This window comes from Martes martes (genome assembly GCF_963455335.1).
Source record: "Martes martes genome assembly, chromosome: 16".
Taxonomy (NCBI): Eukaryota; Metazoa; Chordata; class Mammalia; order Carnivora; family Mustelidae; genus Martes; species Martes martes.
Genome location: NC_137904.1, coordinates 12,106,915 through 12,131,230, shown reverse-complemented (window position 1 = coordinate 12,131,230; position 24,316 = coordinate 12,106,915). Strand labels below are relative to the sequence as shown.

The 24,316-nt window shown below is 45.3% G+C and overlaps 1 protein-coding gene and 1 pseudogene across 2 annotated transcripts; one reads left to right on the top strand and one right to left on the bottom strand.

Moving 5' to 3' along the window:
• Positions 1-808: 808 nt before the first annotated feature.
• UBB (ubiquitin B) lies at positions 809-3,206 on the bottom strand. The gene is made up of 2 exons (XM_080825969.1): positions 2,809-3,206; positions 809-1,898 (listed from the first exon to the last, which is right to left on the bottom strand). The coding sequence occupies exon 2, from the start codon at positions 1,890-1,892 to the stop codon at positions 975-977; it is 918 nt and encodes a 305-aa protein (XP_080682095.1). The 5' UTR covers positions 1,893-1,898; positions 2,809-3,206; the 3' UTR covers positions 809-974.
• Positions 3,207-13,401: 10,195 nt separating this feature from the next.
• Positions 13,402-13,660, top strand: LOC308357118 (dolichyl-diphosphooligosaccharide--protein glycosyltransferase subunit TMEM258-like; annotated as a pseudogene). The gene has a single exon. The product of its transcript is annotated as a dolichyl-diphosphooligosaccharide--protein glycosyltransferase subunit TMEM258-like (transcript).
• The last annotated feature ends 10,656 nt before the right edge of the window (positions 13,661-24,316 follow it).

Here is a 24,316-nt window from a genome sequence, read left to right as displayed (position 1 = left end):
AGTTTTATTGGAAATATTATGTGCTTATTGATACAAATGTGTAAGAACTGCTTGCATCTGGCTCACCCCAAAGTGAAGGTTTTTGTCAAGTCTCGGCTCATTTGCTATTTTACTTGTTCTTACAAAAATGTGAAGCTATCATTAAGGGACCAGTGAGGCACCTAGCAGTTGGTTGAACATGCCATTTGATCAACAGCTTTGAGAATTCAAGCCCCACATTAGGCAGAGCTTACTTTTAGGAACCACCTTCATTTCCTGCCTAAGACACCAAAGTCAGCAAGTTGCCTTGGATCAGATCATTCCTCAAACCTGAATTCTTCCAAATCTGTTGACGAGGACTCCACTTGATTCTTGGTTTGAAGCTCATGTACTGCGGCGAATTAGGGTCTCATAAGCTATGGTCAGAACCTCAATGGAAATGACAGCACCAAGAGCAGTCAACCAGTAATCAAAATACTCCATGGCACAACTTAGCAGCCTCAACCAAAATTTCATTTCTATAATGCTTCATTAACTTTGTTTACCACTATTTGAGGAAGGTAGTAAACAAGTTTGCTTCCCCTCAGCAAGCCTCCATATTCAGTAACTTTTAATTGTGCAATACTTATGAAATGGTTCCCCCTTCCATCAAGATCATTAAGACAGACCTTGAATGAAGGACAAATTCCCCATAACACACCCTTTTCTCAACCAAAATGACTTAGTGCTGATGAAATTTACTTTTTGAACGCTAAGTCCCTTCTTTGAACATGGTTTTAATCAGGTAATAGTCCCCACACCACTACATAATTTCACAACAGACACCAGATATGCTACCATGCAACAAAACTTTTATTAACATTTTGAACAGCTATTGAGAAAACCAGTGACTCAGTTATTACTGAAACTGGTAATTTCTAAACTTAAATTGGGGCAAAATGGCTATAGTGCAGAGCAATGCCATCATTGGGCACTATGAATTCAAAACTGAAGAATTAACAGCCACCCCTCAGACGGAGAACCAGGTGGAGAGTTGACTCTTTCTGAATGTTGTAATCAGAAAGAGTGCGGCCATCTTCTAGCTGCTTGCCAGCAAAGATAAGCCTCTGCTGGTCAGGGGGGATGCCCTCCTTGTCTTGGATCTTGGCCTTCACATTTTCGATGGTGTCACTGGGCTCCACCTCCAGGGTGATGGTCTTGCCGGTCAGGGTCTTCACGAAGATCTGCATGCCACCCCTCAGGCGCAGGACCAGGTGCAGAGTGGACTCCTTCTGGATGTTGTAATCAGAAAGAGTGCGGCCATCTTCCAGCTGCTTGCCAGCAAAGATAAGCCTCTGCTGGTCAGGGGGGATGCCTTCTTTGTCTTGGATCTTGGCCTTCACATTTTCGATGGTGTCACTGGGCTCCACCTCCAGGGTGATGGTCTTGCCGGTCAGGGTCTTCACGAAGATCTGCATGCCACCCCTCAGGCGCAGGACCAGATGCAGGGTGGACTCCTTCTGGATGTTGTAATCAGAAAGAGTGCGGCCATCTTCCAGCTGCTTGCCAGCAAAGATAAGCCTCTGCTGGTCGGGGGGGATGCCCTCCTTGTCTTGGATCTTGGCCTTCACATTTTCGATGGTGTCACTGGGCTCCACCTCCAGGGTGATGGTCTTGCCGGTCAGGGTCTTCACGAAGATCTGCATGCCACCTCTCAGGCGCAGGACCAGGTGCAGAGTGGACTCTTTCTGGATGTTGTAATCAGAAAGAGTGCGGCCATCTTCCAGCTGCTTGCCAGCAAAGATAAGCCTCTGCTGGTCGGGGGGGATGCCCTCTTTGTCTTGGATCTTGGCCTTCACATTTTCGATGGTGTCACTGGGCTCCACCTCCAAGGTGATGGTCTTGCCGGTCAGGGTCTTCACGAAGATCTGCATTTTGACCTAGATTTTAAAAAGAATAACGTCAGCTGTACCCTCTCAAGATCTTTATATTAGCAGGGTGCCTGGGTGACTCAGTGGGTTAAGTGCTTCACTCAAGACTTCCGCTTAGGTCATTAGAGTCGTGGGAGAGAGCCCCTAAGAGTCAGGATCTGCGCTAAACATGGAGACCCAACCGCCTCTAAAGTTAAGTAAATCTTAAAAATCTTTATATTACCCACACCTATAACCAATTCTCTAAAGCGAATAAACTTCCATCTTCCAAAGTGCTTTAACCACGTTAACATCGCTCACAACTCCCCCTCTTTAGTATTCCTCAATCAGCCGCTGAAAACAAAATTTAATCAAGGCTTCAACTTAAATGGAAAAGCAAAAACAAAAAACCCCAAAGATTAATATTCAGAACCCTAATTATTCTAAGTCTTCGCTAAATCGTCTTTCCCCGCACCCTCCGAATTTCCCCAAACCCTGAGAATACGTAGAATTTAAAAGAAAACAAAAAAAAACAAAAACCCACGAATTTCGGTAAATAAAAATTGCCGTCTGAAGAAAGAAGTGAGGTGGGACCCTTTCGCCGCGCTGGGATTCAAAATTCAGGCACTTCTAGAAATCCCATTACACTACCTTTTTTCCTCTTTCCCCCTCCGAAACAGACGCGATAGAATCTCCATTGGTTAAGTGTCGGTTGGTCTCTGTGGGCGCGCGCGCGCCAACCGCCCCCGCTCCCGCTCCCTCCACGTAAACAAGGCCCACTCTTCCGGAGAGGCCCGGCGCCGCAGCGCCGCGTCACCTCTCCCTCCCCTCCCCCCAACCCCTTTCCCTGAAGCGCCCCCCCACCTCCCAATCCGTCAGCCTGGTCTCACTTGGAACCCCTCTCCACGCCTCCTAGGTCTCGAAAGCTCCCGGCCAGTACCTGCTAGCGAGTGGAAGGACACTGAACGCAATCACGTCGAGTCACTCAGACGCCAAGACACCCACACCCGACAATGCCAGCCGCTCCTGAACGCTCGCCGCTCCGCGGGGCTGAAATTTATGCAGCGTCTGTTGCGTCACTTATCACTGCCTACGTAGCCGCCGTGTCCGTACGCTGCTGAAAGTAGTTCGCGCGGCCCCACCTCCCGCGGCCCGGTTAGGCCGTTCCAATGAGCCCCAAGTTCCTCAGAGCCGAAGAAAAAACCCTGAAAAATCAGCTCCCCTCTCTTCCAGGCGATCCTTCTCCTCCCTTAGGAAAAAGTAGGAAAATTATCTGGCGGATGGATTTGAGTTAAGGGGACCTTCCTCGAAAGCTCTCGAAACTTCCTTGCAGCGCCGGCACTGATTGGTGAAGCGTGTGAAGGCGAGGCCCGCGCTGATTGGTGGGACACGCGGCGCCTCGGCTGTTGCTGGGCTCCAAGCTGGGGTGGGTTAGCGCCGACGTTGCTAAGTAACTCAGTGCGCGTGCGCCACAGAGGCGCGCCATTGAGAGAGAGGGGTACTTCCGGCCGGTGGGGGAGGAGGGATAGTTTGCTCCCGCCTCCGAAGTCCCAAACCCCGCTAAGTCTTAGGTTTTTTCGGCGTTAGGTGGGGGAAAAGGGTCTTTCGCAGCGACTTTCCCGGGAGGGCCACCCCGGTTCGGGTTCGGAGGCGCTCAGGAGCGGCGTTGCCCGCCGCTGTGTTTTGTCAGTGTCTGCAGTGGCAGCACACCTCCCCACCCCCATCTTAACGCGAGCCCGTACGGGCTGCTTTCATTTTCGCCCTTGGTTATAGCAGGATGAAGGAGCTTTAATGACGTTTTTTTTTAAGAGTCAGAATGCTTTTGTCCTTCTCAATTCCCGAGGAGAATCCGTACGCTAGACTCTGGGGTCGGGACACGTGGGGTAGGGGGCCGGCCTCCGCCCCCCTCACCTCCCCCCTCCCACCAAGGAGGCCCAGAGAGGCTCGGCTCGGGCTCCCGGTGACCACAACGGTGGGCTGAAACCTGCAGTCTCTTTCACCTCCTTGCTGTTTCCCCGAACTCTGGTTGGGGGGAAAAAGAGAGCTGCGGATCGGGAAGCCGAAAACCCGCTTCGGGAGACGAGGAATTCGTGTACAAGAAAACAGTGTTTCTCCTCTAAACGTGTGACCGTCTAAGGTGGCGTCCCCCAGCTACGACCCCTCAAACTGGTCTCCTTATGCCATGGGTGTGGCCCCATGTCCCGCAAGGAGATAATCCGAGGAACGCCACTAAGGCAGGGGCGTTGGGCTCTGGGTGACACGTGGCCCAGAGTCTGAGTCATGGAGCCGGGGGTGGAAATAAACAAGCAGAGGGCTGTTTGTGGCGCAATAACCAACCTCTCTAAGTGAGGAGTAGTCTGCAGATGAGCACGTTAATGCAAATCGGCGACATTCCCCTAGAAAAGGTCGTCAGTCATTGAAATACAGCGTTTCTAAGCGTCCATTTCCAAAACGGTGTCCGTGAGTTAACAGTATAGACAGGTAAATGATGAGTTTAACAACAGCTTAAGCTAAATGAACTAAAACTGGGTAAGGTCTGTTTACTAGAATAACAGATAAAAATAAGTTTCTTTAATTTTGGACTTGGAGGTCAATGATGAAAGGCTTCTTTGTCACAAAGTGTGATTTTTAAAATTTTTTATTTGTTTTTTGTTAAACTTAGAATGAGTCTGAGTTCGTGTCACGAACTGGCAGCTTCTCCTGAGTCATGGAGTTTGGGTGGTAGAATAATCTAGAATGGAGAGCTCCTGACGGATAGGATGACTTAATTTGGAGGTTCTAGCAATTGCCAGAACCAAGTTAGTCATACAGCTTCCTGGTTTAATGTTTTCCCAAAGTGGGGCATTTGGTAACCTCAACAAAGAAAAATGTTTACGGGAGGAAGACAAGTGCTGTCCTTGTAAAACAAGGTGAATTTTTTTATGGTCTGTTTATAAGTGAACATTTTAGTCATAATGTCATTTCCGGCAGTAAATTGTAAAAGATGATTTGTAAACGAATTAGAGAATAGAATGACAAAATCCCAAAGACCAGGAATTTGATAATTTAGCACAATACTTGGCATTGTGTTCAATACATGTTCAGTGAATGTTATGCAGTTTTACCTTTGTTCAACTGGGGGGGAAACACCCCAATTTAGTGACAACCTCAGGCACCAAAATACAAAGCAAAAAATCAGAGTTAATTTTCCATAGACAAAATGTTTTTTGCGTAGGCAGTTCCTTTGGAAAAAAACAAAGATTCTAAGTAATTTCACTTGGCTAGATGTCTTTTAATAAAAATCTGTGCGAAAACTGTGCTTCCAATGATAAATTCACAGTTGTTTTCTTGACATTATCATCTGATATTTAAAATACAGAGTTAATAAGTGGTTTGTCATTTCCTCGTTTGGCTGTTTATTTCAATAGAATTATGAAACTCCTGATTCATTACCAGCAAGTTAGAAACTTTGATATTGAATGTCCAAATGAACACAGGGAGAAAGTCTGTATTGTCTTTACATTTGGGCCTTAAAATTATGAAATCTGTCCAATAAAACATAGCTACTTTAAAATGTTTACTATGGGGCGTCTGGGTGGCTCAGTGGGTTAAAGCCTCTGCCTTTGGCTCAGGTCATGGGCTCAGGGTCCTGGGATTGAGCCCGGCCTGCTTCCTCCTCTCGGTCTGCCTCTCTGCTACTTGTGATCTCTGTCAAATAATAAATAATTAAAAATATTTTTAAAAATGTTTACTATGGAATATTACATAAATGGAAGTTGGAGATAATATATATAACCAACCACATAACCAGCACCCAAGTTTATTAAATCCGAACATTTTGTTATTTGCTTCAGCTTTTTTTTTCCCCCCCGGCAAAAAAACCAGCATACTATAAAACTTATCCTCTTTCCAGTTTTAAGTGTACAGTTAAGTAGTATTAATTATATTTCACATTATTGTGACTTGTAGATTTCTAGAATTTCTTCAACTTTTAAAAAAATATTTTATTCATTGACAGAGAGCACAAGCAGGGGAAGCAGCAGAGAGAGAGGGAGAAGCAGGCTCTTCTGTTAAGCAGGGAACCCAATGCGAGGCATGATCCCTGGGATCGGGACCTGAGCAAAAAGTAGACGCTCAACTGACTGAGCCACCCAGGGGCCCCTAGAATTTTTTCATCTTGCGAAGCTGAAACCCTGTACCCACTTAACAACTACTCCCCATTTCTCCCCACCCTCAGGCCCTGGTAACCACTCTTCTACCTTCTGTTTCAATGATTCTGACCACTTTAGATACCTTATAAAAGTGGATTCATATAGTGTTTGTTTTTACTTGGCAACTGGCTTATTTCATTTGGTATAATGTTTTCAGGGTTCACCCATACATGTGACAAATTTCTTTGTTTTTTAAGGCTAATAGTCCATTGTATGTATATGCCACATTGTGTGCGTCTACTTATCTATCTGTGGATATTTGGGTCTCTTCCACCTCTTGGCTATTGTGAAAAATGTTGCAATGAATATGGGTGTGCAAATATCTCTCTGAGATCCTGCTTTCAATTCTTCTGGATATATACTCAGAAGCGGGATTGCTGGAGTAGATGGTAATTCTGTTTTTAATTTTTTATGGCAATTCTGTTTTTAAGTTTTCCATAATGGTTGCACCATTTTACATAACCACAAGCCATGTACAAGAGTTCCCATTTCTCCACATCCTACCAATACTTGTTACTAATGGGTGTGAGGTGATATCTTACTGTGGTTTTGATTTGCATTTCCCTAATGATTTATTATTTTTATTTTTCATTTTTTATTTTTTATTTTATTTTTTAATTTTTTATTTTTTTTTAAGATTTTATTTATTTATTTGAAAGACAGAGGTCACAAGTAGGCAGAGAAGCAGGCAGAGAGTGAGGAAGGAAAGCAGGCTTCCGGCTGAGCAGAGAGCCCGATGCGGGGCTCGATTCCAGGACCCCGGGATCATGACCTGACCTGAAAGCAGAGGCTTTAACCCACTGAGCCACCCAGGCGCCCCTATTTTTTATTTTTTTAAGATTTTATTTATTTATCTGACAGAGAGAGATCACAGGTAGGCAGAGAGGCAGGCAGAGAGAGAGAGAGGGAAGCAGGCTCCCTGCTGAGCAGAAAGGCCGATGCGGGACTCGATCCCAGGACCTTGAGACCATGACCTGAGCTGAAGGCAGCGGCCCAACCCACTGAGCCACCCAGGCGCCCTGCATTTCCCTAATGATTTATTATTTTTATTTTTTAAAAATATTTTATTTATTTGAGAGAGAGCACGAGAGTGGGGGGGCGGTAAGAGAGAGAAGAGAAGCAGATGCCCCGCTGAGCAGGGAGCCCACGTGGGGCTCAATCCCAGGACCCCAAGATCATGACCTGAGCTGAAGGCAGATGCTTAACAACTGAGCCACCCAGGCGCCCCTCAATGACATTTTATTTATTTTTATTTTTATTTTTTTTAAGATTTTATTTATTTATTTGACAAACAGACATCACAAGTAGGCAGAGAGGCAGGCAGAGAGAGAGGAGGAAACAGGCTCTCTGCGGAGCAGAGAGCCCGATTCGGGGCTCGATCCCAGGATCGTGACCTGAGCCGAAGGCAGAGGCTTTATCCACTGAGCCACCCAGGCACCCCCCTCAATGACATTTTAAACTTTTCTTTATTGTGTCGATTTGCTGTCAAGTCAAAGAACAATAGCTAGACAAAAGATGGAGATGGTTTTATAAGTTGATGTGTTGTTTTTGTGAGCTGTGAGAACACTTCAACATACATTAGATTTATTGTGGGAGCTGTCTTGGAAGAAGCCCTTTGCCCCATTTTGGTCGGTTAGTACCTCTTCTAATATATAATATAATCTCTGAAATAAAAAGGAATTACCCTACCACATATTTGAAAATGCAGCAGATATGCATGTGAAGTTAGCCTGTATATTAGTCAGTTCTCATTGGTATATATTTACTACAACAGATTGATATTCCATTATAATAATTTTCTCCAAGCAACTATTTCTGGGCACTGTACGCTCTTGAATCGTGAGCCAAGACAAAAACACTGGGTCTGCTAGTTTATTCATCCATCCAACAGACATTTGTTCAGCAATTTCTGGGTGTAGGAGACATTGGGATTGCTGACTGGGACAGGACCTGGGCTCCACCCAAGAAAGTTCTGGTCTCAGTGCCAGTAAGGGGGTTGTTACCAGGACTTAGAGTGTCTACCTCAGAGAGTTGCAGGGTATAATGAGTTCATGCACGTCAAGAGTTGAGAAGAAAGCCTGGCACATAAGGAGAGCTTCGTGAGCATTAGCTACTGTCCTCAATCTTGAAAGGCAAAAGGCCTTCGTGGTTAAAATACAAACTAGACTGTCTGGATTGGAATCCTGACTGCTGTTTTCTTATTGTGTAACTGGGGATGAATGATGTAACTTCTCTGGGCCTCTGTTTCTGCATCTGTATCGTAGAGTCAGTAATAATTTCTTGCTCATCGATGTTTTGAGGATTATAAATGGACCTGCTTCATAAAGTGGAGTATACAGGTAAAGTGCTTGGAATAGTGCCTGCTGTACAGAAAGTACTCAGGAAATGCTAGCTATATAAAAAAACGGGGAGTACATACAGACTTCTACGAAGGCCCAGAGGAGGAAGGAGCAGTCTGGTGCCTGGAGGAGGGTAGGAGAGGAACCCAAAGCTTTTGTTGGAGGTATTATTTAGAAACCCAATCACCAGGAGTGATTGGTCCTCAATGGGCCTGATTGGCCATCAGGAGGGAGCAGGTGAAAAATGAGACGGCATGGCACGTTGAAGAAAGAGTGGGGTAGCTGTGCATGTCTGGGATTTAGGGTGCCTACATGTGGGTCTGTGGTTTGAGAAATGAGGCTGGAGAAGCAGGCAGGGCTCAACTGTCCAGCAACCTCTGTCCCTTCCGCCATACTGGCCATCCAAGCCTTTTCCCACTTCTGGACCTTTGTACTTGATGTTTCCCTGGCCAAGAGCCTTTCCCATGGCCATCTCTTTGTCATAATTCAAGCACTATAAATGTCACCTCCTCAAAGGGGCCACTTCTGCCATCCACCCCTGCTCTCAGAACTCAGTCACAGCACCCTGGTTACTTAATAACAATTTCATGTTTCCCCAGTTTATAATCATATTGCGCACATTTTTAAAAAAATCTCTGTCTCCCTGCTAAAATATAAATTCCATGAGGGTACAGGCCACATCTCTCCAGTTTGTCACCATGCCTCCAAACGTAGCCAGCTAGCATAGAGCCTGATACATAATCAGTGCTCAGTAAGTATTTTTTGAAAGAATGAGTGACTAATGAGTTGCCTTATCATGCCAAGGACTTTAGATCCTTTGGGTAGGTGTTTTGTGTGGGAATGACATGATCAGATTTCTGCTGTAGAATGATAGCCTGGTGACATCATAGCAGGTGAACAGAAGGGAGCTGAGCTCAGAGACCAGGCAGCTGTCTAAGCAGGAAATCATGAACATCTGTAAGTAAGTAGACCAAGTCAACAAAGTCCAGCATCCCTAAAGAAAACAGGAAGAAGGAAGTGATAAAATCAAATAAGAAACTGGACATTGTTTAGTTGTACTTGATCCTTATTTTAGAAAAGAACCGAGATGACTGACTTAAATGTACGTGACAAAACTAAAAGATAAGAAAATGTGGGAACTTACAACAAAAGAAGAAAGAAGAGAAAATTAAATTAGTGAGATGAGTATAGAACATGCTGGCATTAAAGTCTGTCCTTTTGCTAGAGGTGGGCCACAGGTTTAGTGTTTTGCTGTAGTTGTTTTTCCAGACAGTTTTCCCCCCCAAGACAGTATGGATAGAGACAATTACGTAAATTCATCCGATTAGAAAAACTATAGTATAGCCATACAATGGACTTCTACTCAGAAATAAAAAGAAATGAACCATGTAGACACATAAGAACATGGATGAATCTCAAGATAATTCTGGAAAATGCAAACTAATCTATCAAGAGGAAAAGCAGATCAGTGGTCACTTTGGGATGGAGGCAGGAAGAAGCAGTGAGGTGGGATGGGTTATGAAAGGCAGGAGAAACTCTGGGAGGGTGAGGGAAATGTTTACTATCTTGATTTTGGTGCTTGTCTCATGGGTATAAGCATATATCCAAACTTACCAATTTATATAGTTTAAATATGTGCAATTTATCGTGCATCATCTATACCTCAGTAAAGCTATAAAAAAGTTAAATTAAGGGGCACCTGGGTGCCTCAGTGGGTTAAAGCCTCTGCCTTCAGCTCAGGTCATGGTCTCAGGGTCCTGGGATCGAGCCCCGCATCAGGCTCTCTGCTCATCAGGGAGCCTGCTTCCTCCTCTCTCCCTGCCTGCCTCTCTGACTACTTGTAATCTCTGTCTATCAAATAAATAAATAAAATCTTTAAAAAAAAGTTAAATTAAGCAAACATCTGGCAAAGCAAATCCCTGAGATAGCTCAGGTAAATCCTTGAAGAGCACAAAGATGTCTCAGGAAGTGAAAGGAGACCGATTCCAGCAATAAAAAAAAGATTAAAAATTGTTCTTAAAAGATAAATGTTACAGGGGCGCCTGGGTGGCTCAGTCGTTAAGCATCTGCCTTTGGCTCAGGTCCTTATCCCAGGGTTCTGGGATGGAGCCTGAGTTTGGCTCCCTGCTGGGTGGGAAGCCTGCTTCTCCCTCTCCCACTCCTCCTGCTTGTGTTCCCTCTCTCACTGTGTCTCTCTCTGTCAAATAAATAAAATCTTAAAAAAAAAAAAAAGATAAATGTTACAGTCTCCTTTTATAAAATACAAAGATGTATTTACCCGGTTTGAGACTTACTATGTTAATGTTTCAGACATTAGTGTCACCCTAATGGATCTTCTCTCTTTGAATTTATTTGACCCCAAAAGGAAGGTAAAGAACAGGTTCCTTAATTACTGTGGAGTTAAGAACTGCCCTTTGAATCCAAACAGGTCTGTTGTCAGAGGACATATCAGAAGACATGAATAGTAACAAGCCTACGATGACCAAATGACCAAGGGTCACCCTAAGTAAAGAATGCCTGATCAGGATGTGCCCCTTTCCATGTTTCCTTTTTTTTTTTTTCCTTTTTTTAATTTAAAGATTTTATTTATTTATTTGACAGACAGAGATCACAAGTAGGCAGAGAGGCAGGCAGAGAGAGAGGGGGAAGTAGGTTCCCCGCTGAGCAGAGAGCCCGATGCAGGGTTCGATCCCGGGACCCTGAGACCATGACCGGAGCCGAAGGCAGAGGCCCAACCCACTGAGCCACCCAGGCGCCCCACATGTTTTCTTAATCCTGTGAGATGTGTAAGGTACACTCCCTTGCTATGCTGTGTGTGTCTTGAGAGGGAGAACTGTCCATATGCAGGTTTAATTATCACTATGGTGTTTTCTCGAGCCTCTTATCTATACCTCTAGAAAAGGGCATAGATAGCAGATTTTTTTAAATGGCTAATCAAAATCAAAGTAATTTACACATTTCTGAGGCGGAAAATGTATGTGTGTTGCTTCATCTCAGAGCACACACCACTGGTTACCGTCAAGTGAAAGGATTACGATTTTGTTGATAGTTGTGCCAGGCCCTATGCTTATCATTGTATGTCCTAATCTTACCAACAAAATAACTTCCCAAAGTAAATACGATGATTGTGCCTGTTTTTACATACTCCTGGGGAAAAAAAAACTGTTTAGTGGCCTCTAGTCACATGGCTAGGAGTGGCAGAAGTGAGATTTCAGCCCAGGTTTGCCAGAGTCTAGAACCCTCTGAATCTCTGTGCTGATGGTCTCCGGGGGTCCTTTATGGTTACTAGATAAAGGCTACAGATTCAGTGCTAAGCTTCCTACGTGGCCAAAGCAAAGAGGAAAACATGATTAGGCATATGTCACACTGTCCCTAAAATACAGACAGATTGATTTGTTCAAGAGAAACAGAACATGTTCTTAGACAAATGTCTAATATAGGTTCCTACAAAGAGTGTAATCTGTGGCGAATGGATAATGCTCTCTGTTGCATCCCTCCGGGGGAGAGAATCCAGAATTCTGCTGCCCTAAGACGGAGAAGTTCTGGGGTTCTGTCTAATGTGGAGCATGTTGACTAAAGTTAACAATACTCTATTGTACACTTAAAAGTTGATGAGAGTAAATCTGAAATCATCTTGATCATTGTTAAGTCATCACATTGTATGCCTTAAGCTAATGCAATGTTATTTGTCGATTATATCACAGCTGGAAAGAAAAAAAGAATTTTACTACAGTGATTACCTGTGCTGGTCCCTGATGGAGAGACTCGAGTCTCGCTGATCTGTGAGGGTCCAACCCAGTTGGTCCAAGATCGCGGATGGTGTGGCTTGGAAATTATATTCGGATGGAGTTGGACCATATATGCCCTGTGTTCGATCCACTGTCAATGCTTTGTCAAAAGCAGTCTTTGTAAGGATGGGACTGCAAAGAATTGCTCCAGAAACAATCCAAATTTCCTCATACTTAAGATTGTCTTTGATCATAACCCCACAGATATTCACCCAACCAGTCATCTGTGACCCCAGCATACAGCACAGTTAAACAACTTGGTGTCTTTCCTCAAGTAGCTGTAAATGACTCCAACACCATATGAGAAACACTGTAGTAGAGGAGCTTATAAGAAACGGGGGTGACATAAAGGACATACCAGCCACAGCTGGTAGGAGTGGGAAAGTTTTCCTTGGGCAGACCCTTGAATTGGATTCACCAGGATGTCAAGGTCAAGTTCAAACCTCTTAGATCAGACACACAGCCCCAGTGCAGGCTGATACCCATATAGGTAGCCACAGGCTTTGAGGTCTCATTGTTTATTGGGAGGCGTCTACGATCTCACCGTTATTGGACTCCCTAGCCATATTGGAGATGGTTTTTCTTTTTTTTTTTTTTAATTTATTTTTTTTAAGGTTTTATTTATTTGACAGACAGAGATCACAGCTAGGCAGAGAGGCAGGCAGAGAAAGAGAAGGAAGCAGGCTCCCTGCCAAGCCGAGAGCCCAATGCGGGACTCGATCCCAGGACCCCGAGATCCTGACCCGAGCCGAAGGCAGAGGCCCAACCCACTGAGCCACTCGGGAGATGGTTTTTCTGATGCCTCTTCTGCATTCAGGCCTCCCAGCCCCAAGTCAAGGACAGTACAATCAGAGTGGGCATGGTCCTTTGTTGGAGAATCCAGGGATTCCAATTACATCACTCACGGCCGGTCACACCTCTGCTTCCTATGACACCCACTCCAGATTCCTTACCATGGCCTACAGGCCCAGCACGGTCAAGGCATACATACCACCCCCTCCACTTCAACCGCCTCCACATCCCCTGCAGTCCCATTAATCCTGCCATGACAACCTTCCTTCCATCTGGCGGACCAGCCAAGTTCATGCTCATTGTAGGGCATGTGCTATTCCTTCCCTTTTTCTCACCTCCCTGGGGAGGAAGACATTTTCCTCTATCCAAGGCTCCAGCTGGACTAAGAATTAAATTTATCCAGATTCCGGTGGCAGAGCGGTGGATGACCCCGTGCCTGGCAAAAAGGGAGCTCGAGGCCACCAGCAGATACACCGGCCCAGGGAACCCTGCTGTCATCCCCCATCTGACCTTGGTGCTGTTGGCAATTGGCATGTTCTTTACCGCCTGGTTCTTCCTTTATGAGGTCACCTCCACCAAGTACACTGGGGAGTCTATAAAGAGCTCCTCATCTCCTTGGTGGCCTCGGTCTTCATGGGCTTGGAGTCCTCTTCCTGCTGCTCTAAGTTGGCATCTATGTATGAGCTCCCAAGGATTCCAACCAGGCGGCTTCACTGAACTCCTGCTTTTATAAATTAGTTTTTTTACTGTTACTGGAAGTGTCCCACCCGCTGCTGCCAATAAAGGCAGATGGGTGACCATCCAAAAAATAAAAATAAATAAATTTAACCAAGACAGATTAACAGGAGAAAATAAAATTTAGTTTTGCACACGGGGAATCCACACGGACATGAAATTGGCAAGACCATCAGGCAAAATGAGGCATCTCCATCCGTCACCCTGAGCTCAGGAGGGAGGTGGGAATCTGGGAGTACAAAGGAGAAGAAGGCCATTAGCAGGAAGGTGAAAGGAAAAGCTTGGAAAAGAAAGTTTGCCCGAAGCAGATAAGTCTCTTAGATCAGTTCAGGGGCTCCTGGGTGGCTCAGTCGGTTGGGTGTCTGCCTTCAGCTCAGGTCGTGGTCCTGGGGTCCTGGGATCGAGTTCTGCATCAGGCTCCCTGCTCAGCTGGGAGCCTGCTTCTCCCTCTGCCTGCCACTTCCCCTGCTTGTACTCTCTCTCTGAAAAATTTAAAAAAAAAATCTGTTTAATACCTTTCCCTGGTACAGGCCCTTTATCTAAATTCTTTTTAGGCATCTGTTCATGGGTGTGGGGGGTGGGGGGGTGGGGGGTGTAAGTCAAAGTTTCTTCCTGAGTCTTTTGGACCTTGATTGTTTTCAACTGAAAACAATGGACATGTCATTGTGGCCCATCTTGGGAGTGGCCTGCCCTTAGCCCACAGCATTCGTCCACGGTACTGTGGACATAAAAATCCTTGGTTGAATGAATTAATATGGAGTCCCTAGGGCTCTGAGGGAAGCCTCAAGGAATATAAAAAAGGCCAGTCATTAAGGGGACCAGTAGGGGTTCAGGCCCTATGATGCTCCCAAGAAACCACAGGACTAAAAAACAAGAAAATGATTCCAGAGGAAAAGGAAACTGACCTTTTTTATTTTTTTTTTAAAGATTTTATTTATTCATTTGACAGACAGAGATCACAAGTAGGCAGAGAGGCAGGCAGAGAGAGAGGAGGAAGCAGTCTCCCCGCCGAGCAGAGAGCCCAATGCGGGGCTCGATCCCAGGACCCTGGGATCATGACTTGAGCTGAAGGGAGAGGCTTTAACTCACTGAGCCACTCAGGTGCCCCCCCCCTTTTTTTAAAAGATTTTATTTATTTATTTGAGAGAGAGAAGGGAGCATAAGCAGGAGCGAGATGGAGAAGCAGACTTCCTGCTCAGCAGGGAGCCCAATGCGGGCACAATCCCAGGACCCCGAGATCATGACCCGAGCCGAGGGCAAAGGCTTAACCGACTGAGCCACCCAGGGGCCCCGACCCCAGCAGGCTTTTAAAAGTTAGGAATTGGTGAGCTGATCATAAAGTTTATATGGAAACTGAAAGGACCTAGAATAGCCAAAAATGAACAGAGTTGGAGTCCTTACCTGACTGGACGCTTACTATAAACACTCAGTTAATCAAGACTGTGTTGTTGGCATAAGGACAGAAATAATAGATTAAGGTAACAGAATGAAGTCCAGAGATAGATCTTTCCATTAAAAAAAATAGTTTAGTACTTTTTTCAATAATCCTTTATACCCAAGATGGGGCTTGAACTCACGACCGCAAGATCAAGAGTGTAAGCTCTTCGTCCTGAGCCGGCCAGGCACCCCAGATCTTTGCATTTATTAACAATGATTTTCACCATAGGCTCCGAGGAAATTTAATGAAGAAAGTGTGAGGCATCCTGATCTGGCAAAGGTTGGTGGTATGAGCCCTGAAAGAGTTCACTCAGGGCAAACAAAGGACATAGAAGTTTATTGAATAATCTGCACTGGACGGGACAGCAAAGGAGAGACTGTCTGCCACGAGGCGGTCACGAGGGGCCCCAGTTATAGGGCAGAGTGAGGGAATACGGGATCATCTGGAATTTTCCCTTTATTGGTAACTGGGCCTGGTCGTAAGTAGCCCACGGGTCGGTTAGGGCCTATGACTTAATGAACCTGTTTGCATTCAACTTGGCAGTCCCTGTGGGCCCTTCTACCTCGTTTCGCATTGCTCAAGACTGTTGCCTAAAAGCAGACTCTACAGAAAGGATTGTTGGGCTCCCCGGGTGCCTCAGGGGGTTATGCCTCTGACTTCGGTTCAGGTTGAACCCTGTGTCAAGCCCCACATCGGGCTCCCCACTCGGTAGGGATTTGGCTTGTTCCTCTGCCCTTCCCCTAGCTCATGCTCTCTCTCAAATAAATAAATGTCCTTTACTTATTGTATAGATTTTATTATTTACTTATTAGAGAGAGCAAGTGCACAAGCAGGGGGAGCTGCAGGCAGAGGGAGAGGCAGGCTCCCTGCTGAGCAAGGAGCCAGATGTGGGGCTCAATCCCAGAACCCTGAGATCATTACCTGAGCCAAAGGCAGACACTTAAGTGACTGAGCCACCCAGGCATCCCATAAATCTTTTCGTTTTTTTAAAGAAAGGATTATTTTGAAGGAATAGTGTTGGAGCAACTAGATATCCATAAGAGAGCAAACAGACCTTGGCCTCGCACCAGAAATCAAGACAGATCGTAGACCTAAATGTAAAGAGAGCTTGAAATCTTCTGGAAGAAAGTAAAAAGCTTTTGTCACCCTGGGTTAGGTAAATTTCTTATAATACCACAAATGTAATGCATGAGATATTGATGAATCAGAATTAATTAAATCAATCTGCCCATCCAAATTTGGATAACATATTTGCAAATAAGACTTTAAAACCATTGGGTGGGGCACCTGAGCGCCTCATTTGGCTAAGCAGCTGCTTTCAGCTCAGGTCACGATATCAAGGTCCTGGGATAGAGCCCCACATCAGGCTCCTAGCTCAGCAAGGAGTCTGCTTCTCTTCCCTCTGCCACCCCCAACTCACGCTCTCTCAAATAAATAAAGTAACATAAAAATTTTAAAAAAGAAAGAGGAAAAATAAAAAAAATAAAAATCATTTGGTGCTTAAATATTTTTGGGAAATCTTTAGGGACTGGTACAACTTGGATAGAGTTTTTATTAAAATGGATAAGCACTAGCCAAATATTTCTAACACTTATTCATTTATTTTTTTGTTTTAAGTTTTTATTTACTTGAGGGGTGCCTGGGTGGCTCAGTCATTTGGGTTTCTGCCTTTGGCTTTGGTCATGATCCTAGGGTTCTGGGATCAAGCCCAGCATTGAGCTCCCCGCTCAGCAGGAAGCCTGCTTCTCCCTCTCCCACTCCTCCTGCTTGTGTTCCCTCTCTTGACATCTCTCTCTGTCAAATAAATAAATAAAATCTTAAAAAAAAAAAAGATTTTGAGAGGGAGCACAAGATGGGGCAGAGGCAGGAGGAGAAGCAAACCCTGCTGAGCACGTAGCCCGACACAGGGCTTGATCCTAGGACCCTGAGATCATGACCTGAGCTAAAAGCAGGTCATGAGCTGAGCTGAAGGCAGACGCTTAACAGACTGAGCCACCCGGGTGCCTCTGTTTTCTTTCTTTTTCTTTAATTAAAGATTTTTAAAAATGTATCTTATTTATTTATTTAAAGAATGTGTGTTGGGGGAGGATTGGTGGGGAAGGAGGCAGAGGGAAAGAGAGAATCTTTTTTTTTTTTTAAAGATTTTATTTATTTATTTGACAGAGAGAGATGTCAAGAGAGGGAACACAAGTAGGCAGAGAGGCAGGCAAAGAGAGAGGGAGAAGCAGGCTCCCCGCTGAGCAGAGAGCCCGATGTGGGGCTTGATCCCAGGACCCTGGGATCATGACCTGAGCCGAAGGCAGAGTCTTTAACGCACTGAGCCACCCAGGTGCCCTGGAAAGAGAGAATCTTTTTTTTTTTTTTTTTAAAGATTTTATTTCTTTATCTGACAGAGAGAGAGAAATCACGAGTAGGCAGAGAGACAGACAGAGGTGGGGGGGGTGGGAAGCAGGCTCCCTGCCGAGCAGAGAGCCCGATGGGGGACTCGATCCCAGGACCCTGGGATCATGACCTGAGCCGAAGGCAGAGTCTTTAATGCACTGAGCCACCCAGGTGCCCTGGAAAGAGAGAATCTTAATCAGACTTTGCTCTAAACTCAGAGCCCTACAGGGGGCTTGATCTGAGAACCCTGAGACCATGACACCAGTGGAAACCAAGAGTCAGACACTTACCCAACTGAGCCACTCAGGCACCCCATCATTTTAATTTAATTAAAAAATTTTAAAGATTTTATTTACTTATGACAGAGATAGCAAGAGAAAGAACACAGCAGGGGAAGCTGGAGAGGGAGAAGCAGACATTAAGCAGGGAGCCCATATGGTGCTCGATCCCAGGACGCTGGGATCATGACTTGAGTTGAAGGCAGACGCTTATCCCACTGAGCCACCCACTGAGCCACAGGTGCCCCTTTTTAAAAAAATTTTATTTAAATTCAAGTTAGTTAACATACAGTGGTTTCAGGAGTAGATTTTAGTGATCCATCACTTAAATATAACATGCAGTGGTCTTCCCAACAAGCGCCCTCTTTAATACCCATCACCCATTTAGTCCATCCCCCCACCCAACTCCCTGCCAACAACCCTCAGTTTGTTGTGTATAGTTAAGAGTCTCTTATTACTCATTTTTTTTTTTTTTGACAGAGATCACAAGCAGGCAGAGAAGCAGGCAGAGAGAGGGAAGCAGGCTCCCTGCTGAGCAGACAGCCCGATGCGGAGCTCGATCCCAGGACCCTGGGATCATGACCTGAGCTGAAGGCACAGGCTTTAACCACTGAGCCACCCAGCCACCCCACTCATTTTCTTAAAAGAATTTATTTTAAAAAAAAAGAATGCATTTATTTATTTGAGAAATAGAGAATGAGAGAGAGAGAGAGCATGAGAGGGGAGAGGTCAGCAGGAGAAGCAGACTCCCCACCGAGCAGGGAGCCCAATGTGGGACTCGATCCCAGGGCTCCAGGATCATGATCTGAGCTGAAGGCAGTCGTTCAACCAACTGAGCCACTCAGGCGCCCTACTGATTTATTTCTAAATCACGTCTGAAAGATGCTTTTAAAAGATTTTTCATCCATTTACTTGTCAGAGAGAGAGCTCGAGAGAGAGCACGAGCAGGGGAGGGACAGAGAGAGAGAGGGAGAAGCGGAATCCACTGAGCAGGGAGCCAGACTTGGGGCTCCATCCCAGGACCCCGCGAACATGACCTGAGCCAAACGCAGACTGTTAACCTATTGAGCCTGCTGGGTGCCCCTATTTAGTTTTAATTATAATCACATATTGGTGAAGGATAGTTGGAAGAAAGGCAGGCAGGGACAAAGCTGTCCCCCGCCCTAAGGGGAAACCACCCTTAAAAGGATTTTACACCACCTAGGAAGGAACCCTCCACCCTTTCCCACGTGACAACCTGATTGGATGATAGGCCCAAGGAGTATTAATCATTTTAAAACCACCCAACGATCCGATAAAAACCCATAGATCAGAAACTCCTGCGGCAGCCCTATGGGGCCCCTCCCTCTTCAGGAACTTTGTACTATCATTGCATAAACTTTGCTTTGTTGGCCACCACTCTTCATCTGGTCTAGCTCTACATTCTTCAAAGAGGTGTGATCAAGAACCACGTGCACTAAAGGAAAAGAAATCCTGTAACACTGTGACTAGCGGCTTCCTTAATGGATAGCCCAGATCTAGTCATAAAGGACAGAAAAGAAGAAATAGGACAGAATAAACAGTCGCTCAATCAGATTGGTAATCAGGAATACGCAAATTAAAACCATGACGAGGGGCGCCTGGGTGGCTCAGTGGGTTGGGGCCTCTGCTTTCGGCTCAGGTCATGGTCCCGGGGTTCTGGGATCGAGCCCTGCATTGGACTCTCCGCTCAGCGGGGAGCCTGCTTCCCCCTCTCTCTCTGCCTGCCTCTCTGCCTACTTGTGATCTCTGTCTGTCAAATAAATAAAATCTTAAAAAAAAAAAGAATTGAACGCCGTGTATTTCCTAGATCCAGCAACTCCACTTCTATTAAAAAGAAAACCAAGATCCCAAACGGGTTCACTCATGCTAGGCCATATTACCAAACTTGGGTCTTAATACCCAACCCAGATACAGTCTCAACTGTATCTGTAAGTTACAGTAAGCAGTTAAGTAACTAGATAAGTAGTCTTCTTTTTTTTTTTTTTTAAGATTTTATTTATTTATTCAACAGAGACACAACGAGAGAGGGAACACAAGCAGGGGGCATGGGAAAGGGAGAAGCAGGCTTCCTGCTGAGCAAGAGGCCTGAGCGAGAGGCAAACACCTAACGACCGAGCCACTGAGGTGCCCCCCAGAATGTAGTCTTAACTAGAAGTCAGGTATTTTCCGGTCAGCACCAATGAGGAAATCTTGTCACATGTCAATCTTTCCACCCACCCCAACAAAGGAAGATGAAGGTAACCCACCTAATAAGACCCCTGCCTTCCTGCCTAAGGCAAGACATATGAAATAATCCTTTCTTTTCTTTGGCCAATGGTCTCTTCCATTTCATACAGCTCCTGGGAGTTCTCCACTTACTAGATGGAATGCTGCCGGATTCAGGAATCGATTAATAAAGCCAATTAGATCTTTCAAATCTAAGGGGTCGAATTTTCGTTATTTAACACTTAAATTATTAGAGAAGAGAAATTGTCTTAAACATGGCAGGTAGGGTGATGCTAATTCACAGCCCCCTCTGGGAAGCCAGTAGCATTGCTGATAAAATATTTAAGCAATTTTATGGAGGATTATAATGAAATTAAGATTTCTTTAAGATTTCTTCTGAGAAACTAAATACCCATCTGCTAACGTTGACTGCCAGCTATCAGTCAAGAGTCTAAAGATTCTTGACTGATTGATTTAAAAGTAGGATCCATGCCCAACGTGGGACTTGAACTCACAACCCTGAGATCAAGAGTCACATGTTCTATGCCTGAGCCAGCCAGGCAACCCCAAGAGTCAAAAGATCTTTAATGAGACATTTCTTTTGTATACAATCTAATGATGATTACTACGATGTGATTTATCTTAAGAAATTCGTCTTAGGGGGTGCCTGGGTGGCTCAGTGGGTTAAAGCCTCTGCCTTCGGCTCAGGTCATGATCCCAGGGTCCTGGGATCAAGCCCCACATCGGGCTCTCCGCTCAGCAGGGAGCCTGCTTCCCCCTCTCTCCGTCTCTGCCTGCCTCTCTGCCTACTTGTGATCTCTGTCTGTCAAATAAATAAATAAAATCTTTAAAAAAAAATTCATCTTAGTCCCAGTTCCTATCACAGAACTCCTAAAACCCTTGGAATTTCCTAAGTGTCAGTGTGGTAAAGATGTCTTTTGTTATTCGTAACAAGCTCCTTTCAACCAACCCCAGAGTTTATGTTAATGAGGTTGTTGTGGGAAAGAATGTTAGGGCTCAAGACCTATGGCTAAGAAAGAATTCTTGAGACGCCTCTGGTGCAAAATTAAAGCTCGGGGACAGGACCCATAGATACCAGGGTCATGAGGAGTGGCCCATGATATACTTTCAAGTCTGGAGAAGGTTAAGGATAACATATGTCTCCAAGGAATTTTGGAAGCAAGGTTTCCAGGACCTTGAGGGGGCTAGCTATTATTGGAAAAAGGTCATTTATTACCGTCTAATAAAACCTTAGTCATGAGACCCGTCGGGTGTATATCGGTGGGCCAAATGCTCGGTGGATGATTGCCAACATGTATCTTGGGGGGGGAGGGTTTAGAGATAAAGGAAATTTCTTTTTTTTTTTTTTTAAAGATTTTATTTATTTATTTGACAGACAGATCACAAGTAGGCAGAGAGGCAGGCAGAGAGAGAAGGGAGGAAGCAGGCTCCCTGCTGGGCAGAGAGCCTGATGCGGGCCTCGATCCCAGGACACTGGGAACATGACCTGAGCCAAAGGCAGTGGCTTTAACCCACTGAGCCACCCAGGCGCCCTAGAGATAAAGGAAATTTCTTTTTTTTTTTTTAAGATTTTATTTATTTATGATAGAGACCACAAGTAGGCAGAGAGAAGGGGGGGAGGCAGGCTCCCCGCCGAGCAGAGAGCCCGATGCGGGGCTCGATCCCAGGGCCCCGGGATCATGACCCGAGCCGAAGGCAGAGGCCCCAACCCACTGAGCCACCCAGGCGCCCCGATAAAGGAAATTTCTAAAAGGAAGTTTTATATGCTAAAGTAGACTACAGAAAAAAATAAAATAAAGTAAAAAATAAAAAATAGGGTGCCTGGGTGGTTCAGTGGGTTAAGCATCTGCCTTCGGCTCAGGTCATGATCTCAGGGTCCTGGGATCAAGTCCCGCATCGGGCTCTCTGCTCAGTGGGGAGCCTGCTTCCTCCTCTCTCTCTGCCTGCCTCTCTGCCTACCTGTGATCTCTGTCTGTCAAATAAATAAATAAAAATCTTAAGAAAAAATAAGAAAAGAATAAATAAATAAAAAATAAAGTAGACTACAGGATCTTGGCGGGGGGGGGGGAGGGGCGTCAGACTAGGATTGCTTTTTGCCCTTAGCAAAGTATTGACATCGAGGCAGTTGAGTCCCTAGAAGAATGTCACTCTACCTATTTCAAGGACCTGTCAGTGGGCACTAGGTAGTAAGGGAATTTAATAATTTTTCTTCTGCCTTTGCTTCCCACATCAAGGTGAATTTTTTGGAAAACACTGATTGCATGGAAACCGACCATGTTGGGAGGTTCCAAATGTTTGCCCTACTTCCCCATCCTTGGGGAAGGGGAGAGGGACTAGAGATTGAATTAATCATCAATGGCCAATGATTTCATCGATCATGCCTATGGAATGAAGCCTCTATAAAAATCCCAAAAGTCATGGGTTTGCAGACCTTCTGGTTGGTGGACAGACGGAGGTGGGAGAGTGGTGTGCCCAGAGGGACCATGGAAGCTCTGCACCTTCACCTGCCTTGCCCAATGCGTCTCTCCCGTTTGGCTGTTCCTGACTTAGGTCCTTTGTAATAAACTGGTAATCTAGTAAGTATACCGTTTATTTTGTTTGTTTGAAGTCTACTGTTTTTGTGAGTTCTGAGAGCCTATCTAAGAAGTTCATCGAACCACTAGTGGGAACTTCTTTTTTTTTTTTTTAAAGATTTTATTTGACAGACAGAGATCACAAGTAGGCAGAGAGGCAGGCAGAGAGAGAGGAGGAAGCAGGCTCCCTGCTGAGCAGAGAGTCCGGTGCGGGACTCGATCCCGGGACCCTGAGATCATGACCTGAGCTGAAGGCAGAGGCTTAACCCACTGAGCCACCCAGGCGCCTGGAACTTCTGATTATAGCCAGCAGATCAGTACAGGTGACAGTTGGGACCTGCTGTTGGCATCTGACATGGGGATGGAGGGGGGACTATCTTGTGGGCTGAGCTCTTTTTTTTTGTTTGCTTTGAGATTTTATTTATTTGACAGAGAACGCAAGCAGGGGCAGTGGCAGAAAGAGGGAGAGGGAAAAGCCGGCCCTCCGCCCCCCATGGAGCAGGAAGCCCACTGCAGGGTTCCATCCCAGGGCCCTGGAATCATGACCTGAGCCACAGGCAGACGCTTAAGGACTGAGCCACCCCGGGGTGCCGCGCTGTGGGCTGAGCTCTTAACCTGTGGGGTAACCTCAGGTAGATGGCGTCAGAATTGAGCTGAACGGTAGGACCCCCAGTCAGAGAATTACTTGGTATGGGATCCTCCCTCCCCACCTGGTGTCAGAAGTACTCAAATATTGAGAGTAACAAAGAAATACAGAAAAGTTTTTTTTCCCTTTAAATTACCTAGTCATTTTTCTCCCTTTAGGTGTTTCTACCAAAAGAGAAATCTTTGACCTGCTCTGTCAGAAGCCTTTCTTGTTACAGTAAGACTATAATAAAACCTTGGGGCATGCTCATAATTTAATGGTCCGAAGAGATTTGTAAATGCTTTGTATCCTAGAGAAGCCTTTGCGCACGTCTATAAGGAGATAAGAACAAGAATGTTTATATCAGCATTGTTTACGGTAGCCAAAACTAAACATATATATCTACCAACAAGGAAATGGACTTGGGTGGATCAGTGGGTTAAACATTTGCCTTCAGCTTAAGTCATGATCCCAGGGTCGTGGGATCGAGCCCCGCATCGGGCTCCCTGCTGAGCCCGGAGTCCGCTTGTCCCTCTCCTTCTGCCTTGCTCGCTCTGCTCTCTCTCAAATAAATTAATAAATAAAATCTTAAAAAGGAAAGGACATTGTGGGATGTTCATACAATGGAATACTATGCAACAATGAACACATCAATTCTAACTATACACATCAGTGGGGACAAATCACGAAAAGATAGTCTCGGAAGAATGCATACTGTGTCCTTTCATTTCTATAGAGTTCAAAATGAGACAAGACTAAATATCATATACATTTTTAAATTTTAATTTTTTTCTTTTTAGAGAGAGAAAGCATGTGAGCAGGGAGAGGGGCAGAGGGAGAGGGGATCAAGCAGGGTCCCCGCTGGCCTGACACGGGGCTCAATCTCACAACCCTGAGATCATGACCTGAGTCGAAATCAAGAGCCCGACACTTAACTGAGCCACTCAGGCACCCCAAGATTAAATATCTTATTATTTAGATATACAGGAACGTGTGATAAAGATTAGTGGGTTTGAGCCCCACGTTGGGTGTAGAGATTAAAAAAAAAAAAAAATCAGTGC

Bases quoted from the DNA above. Each gene is read 5' to 3' on its own strand.
- UBB (XM_080825969.1), bottom strand. From the start codon at position 1,892: ATGCAGATCTTCGTGAAGACCCTGACCGGCAAGACCATCACCTTGGAG.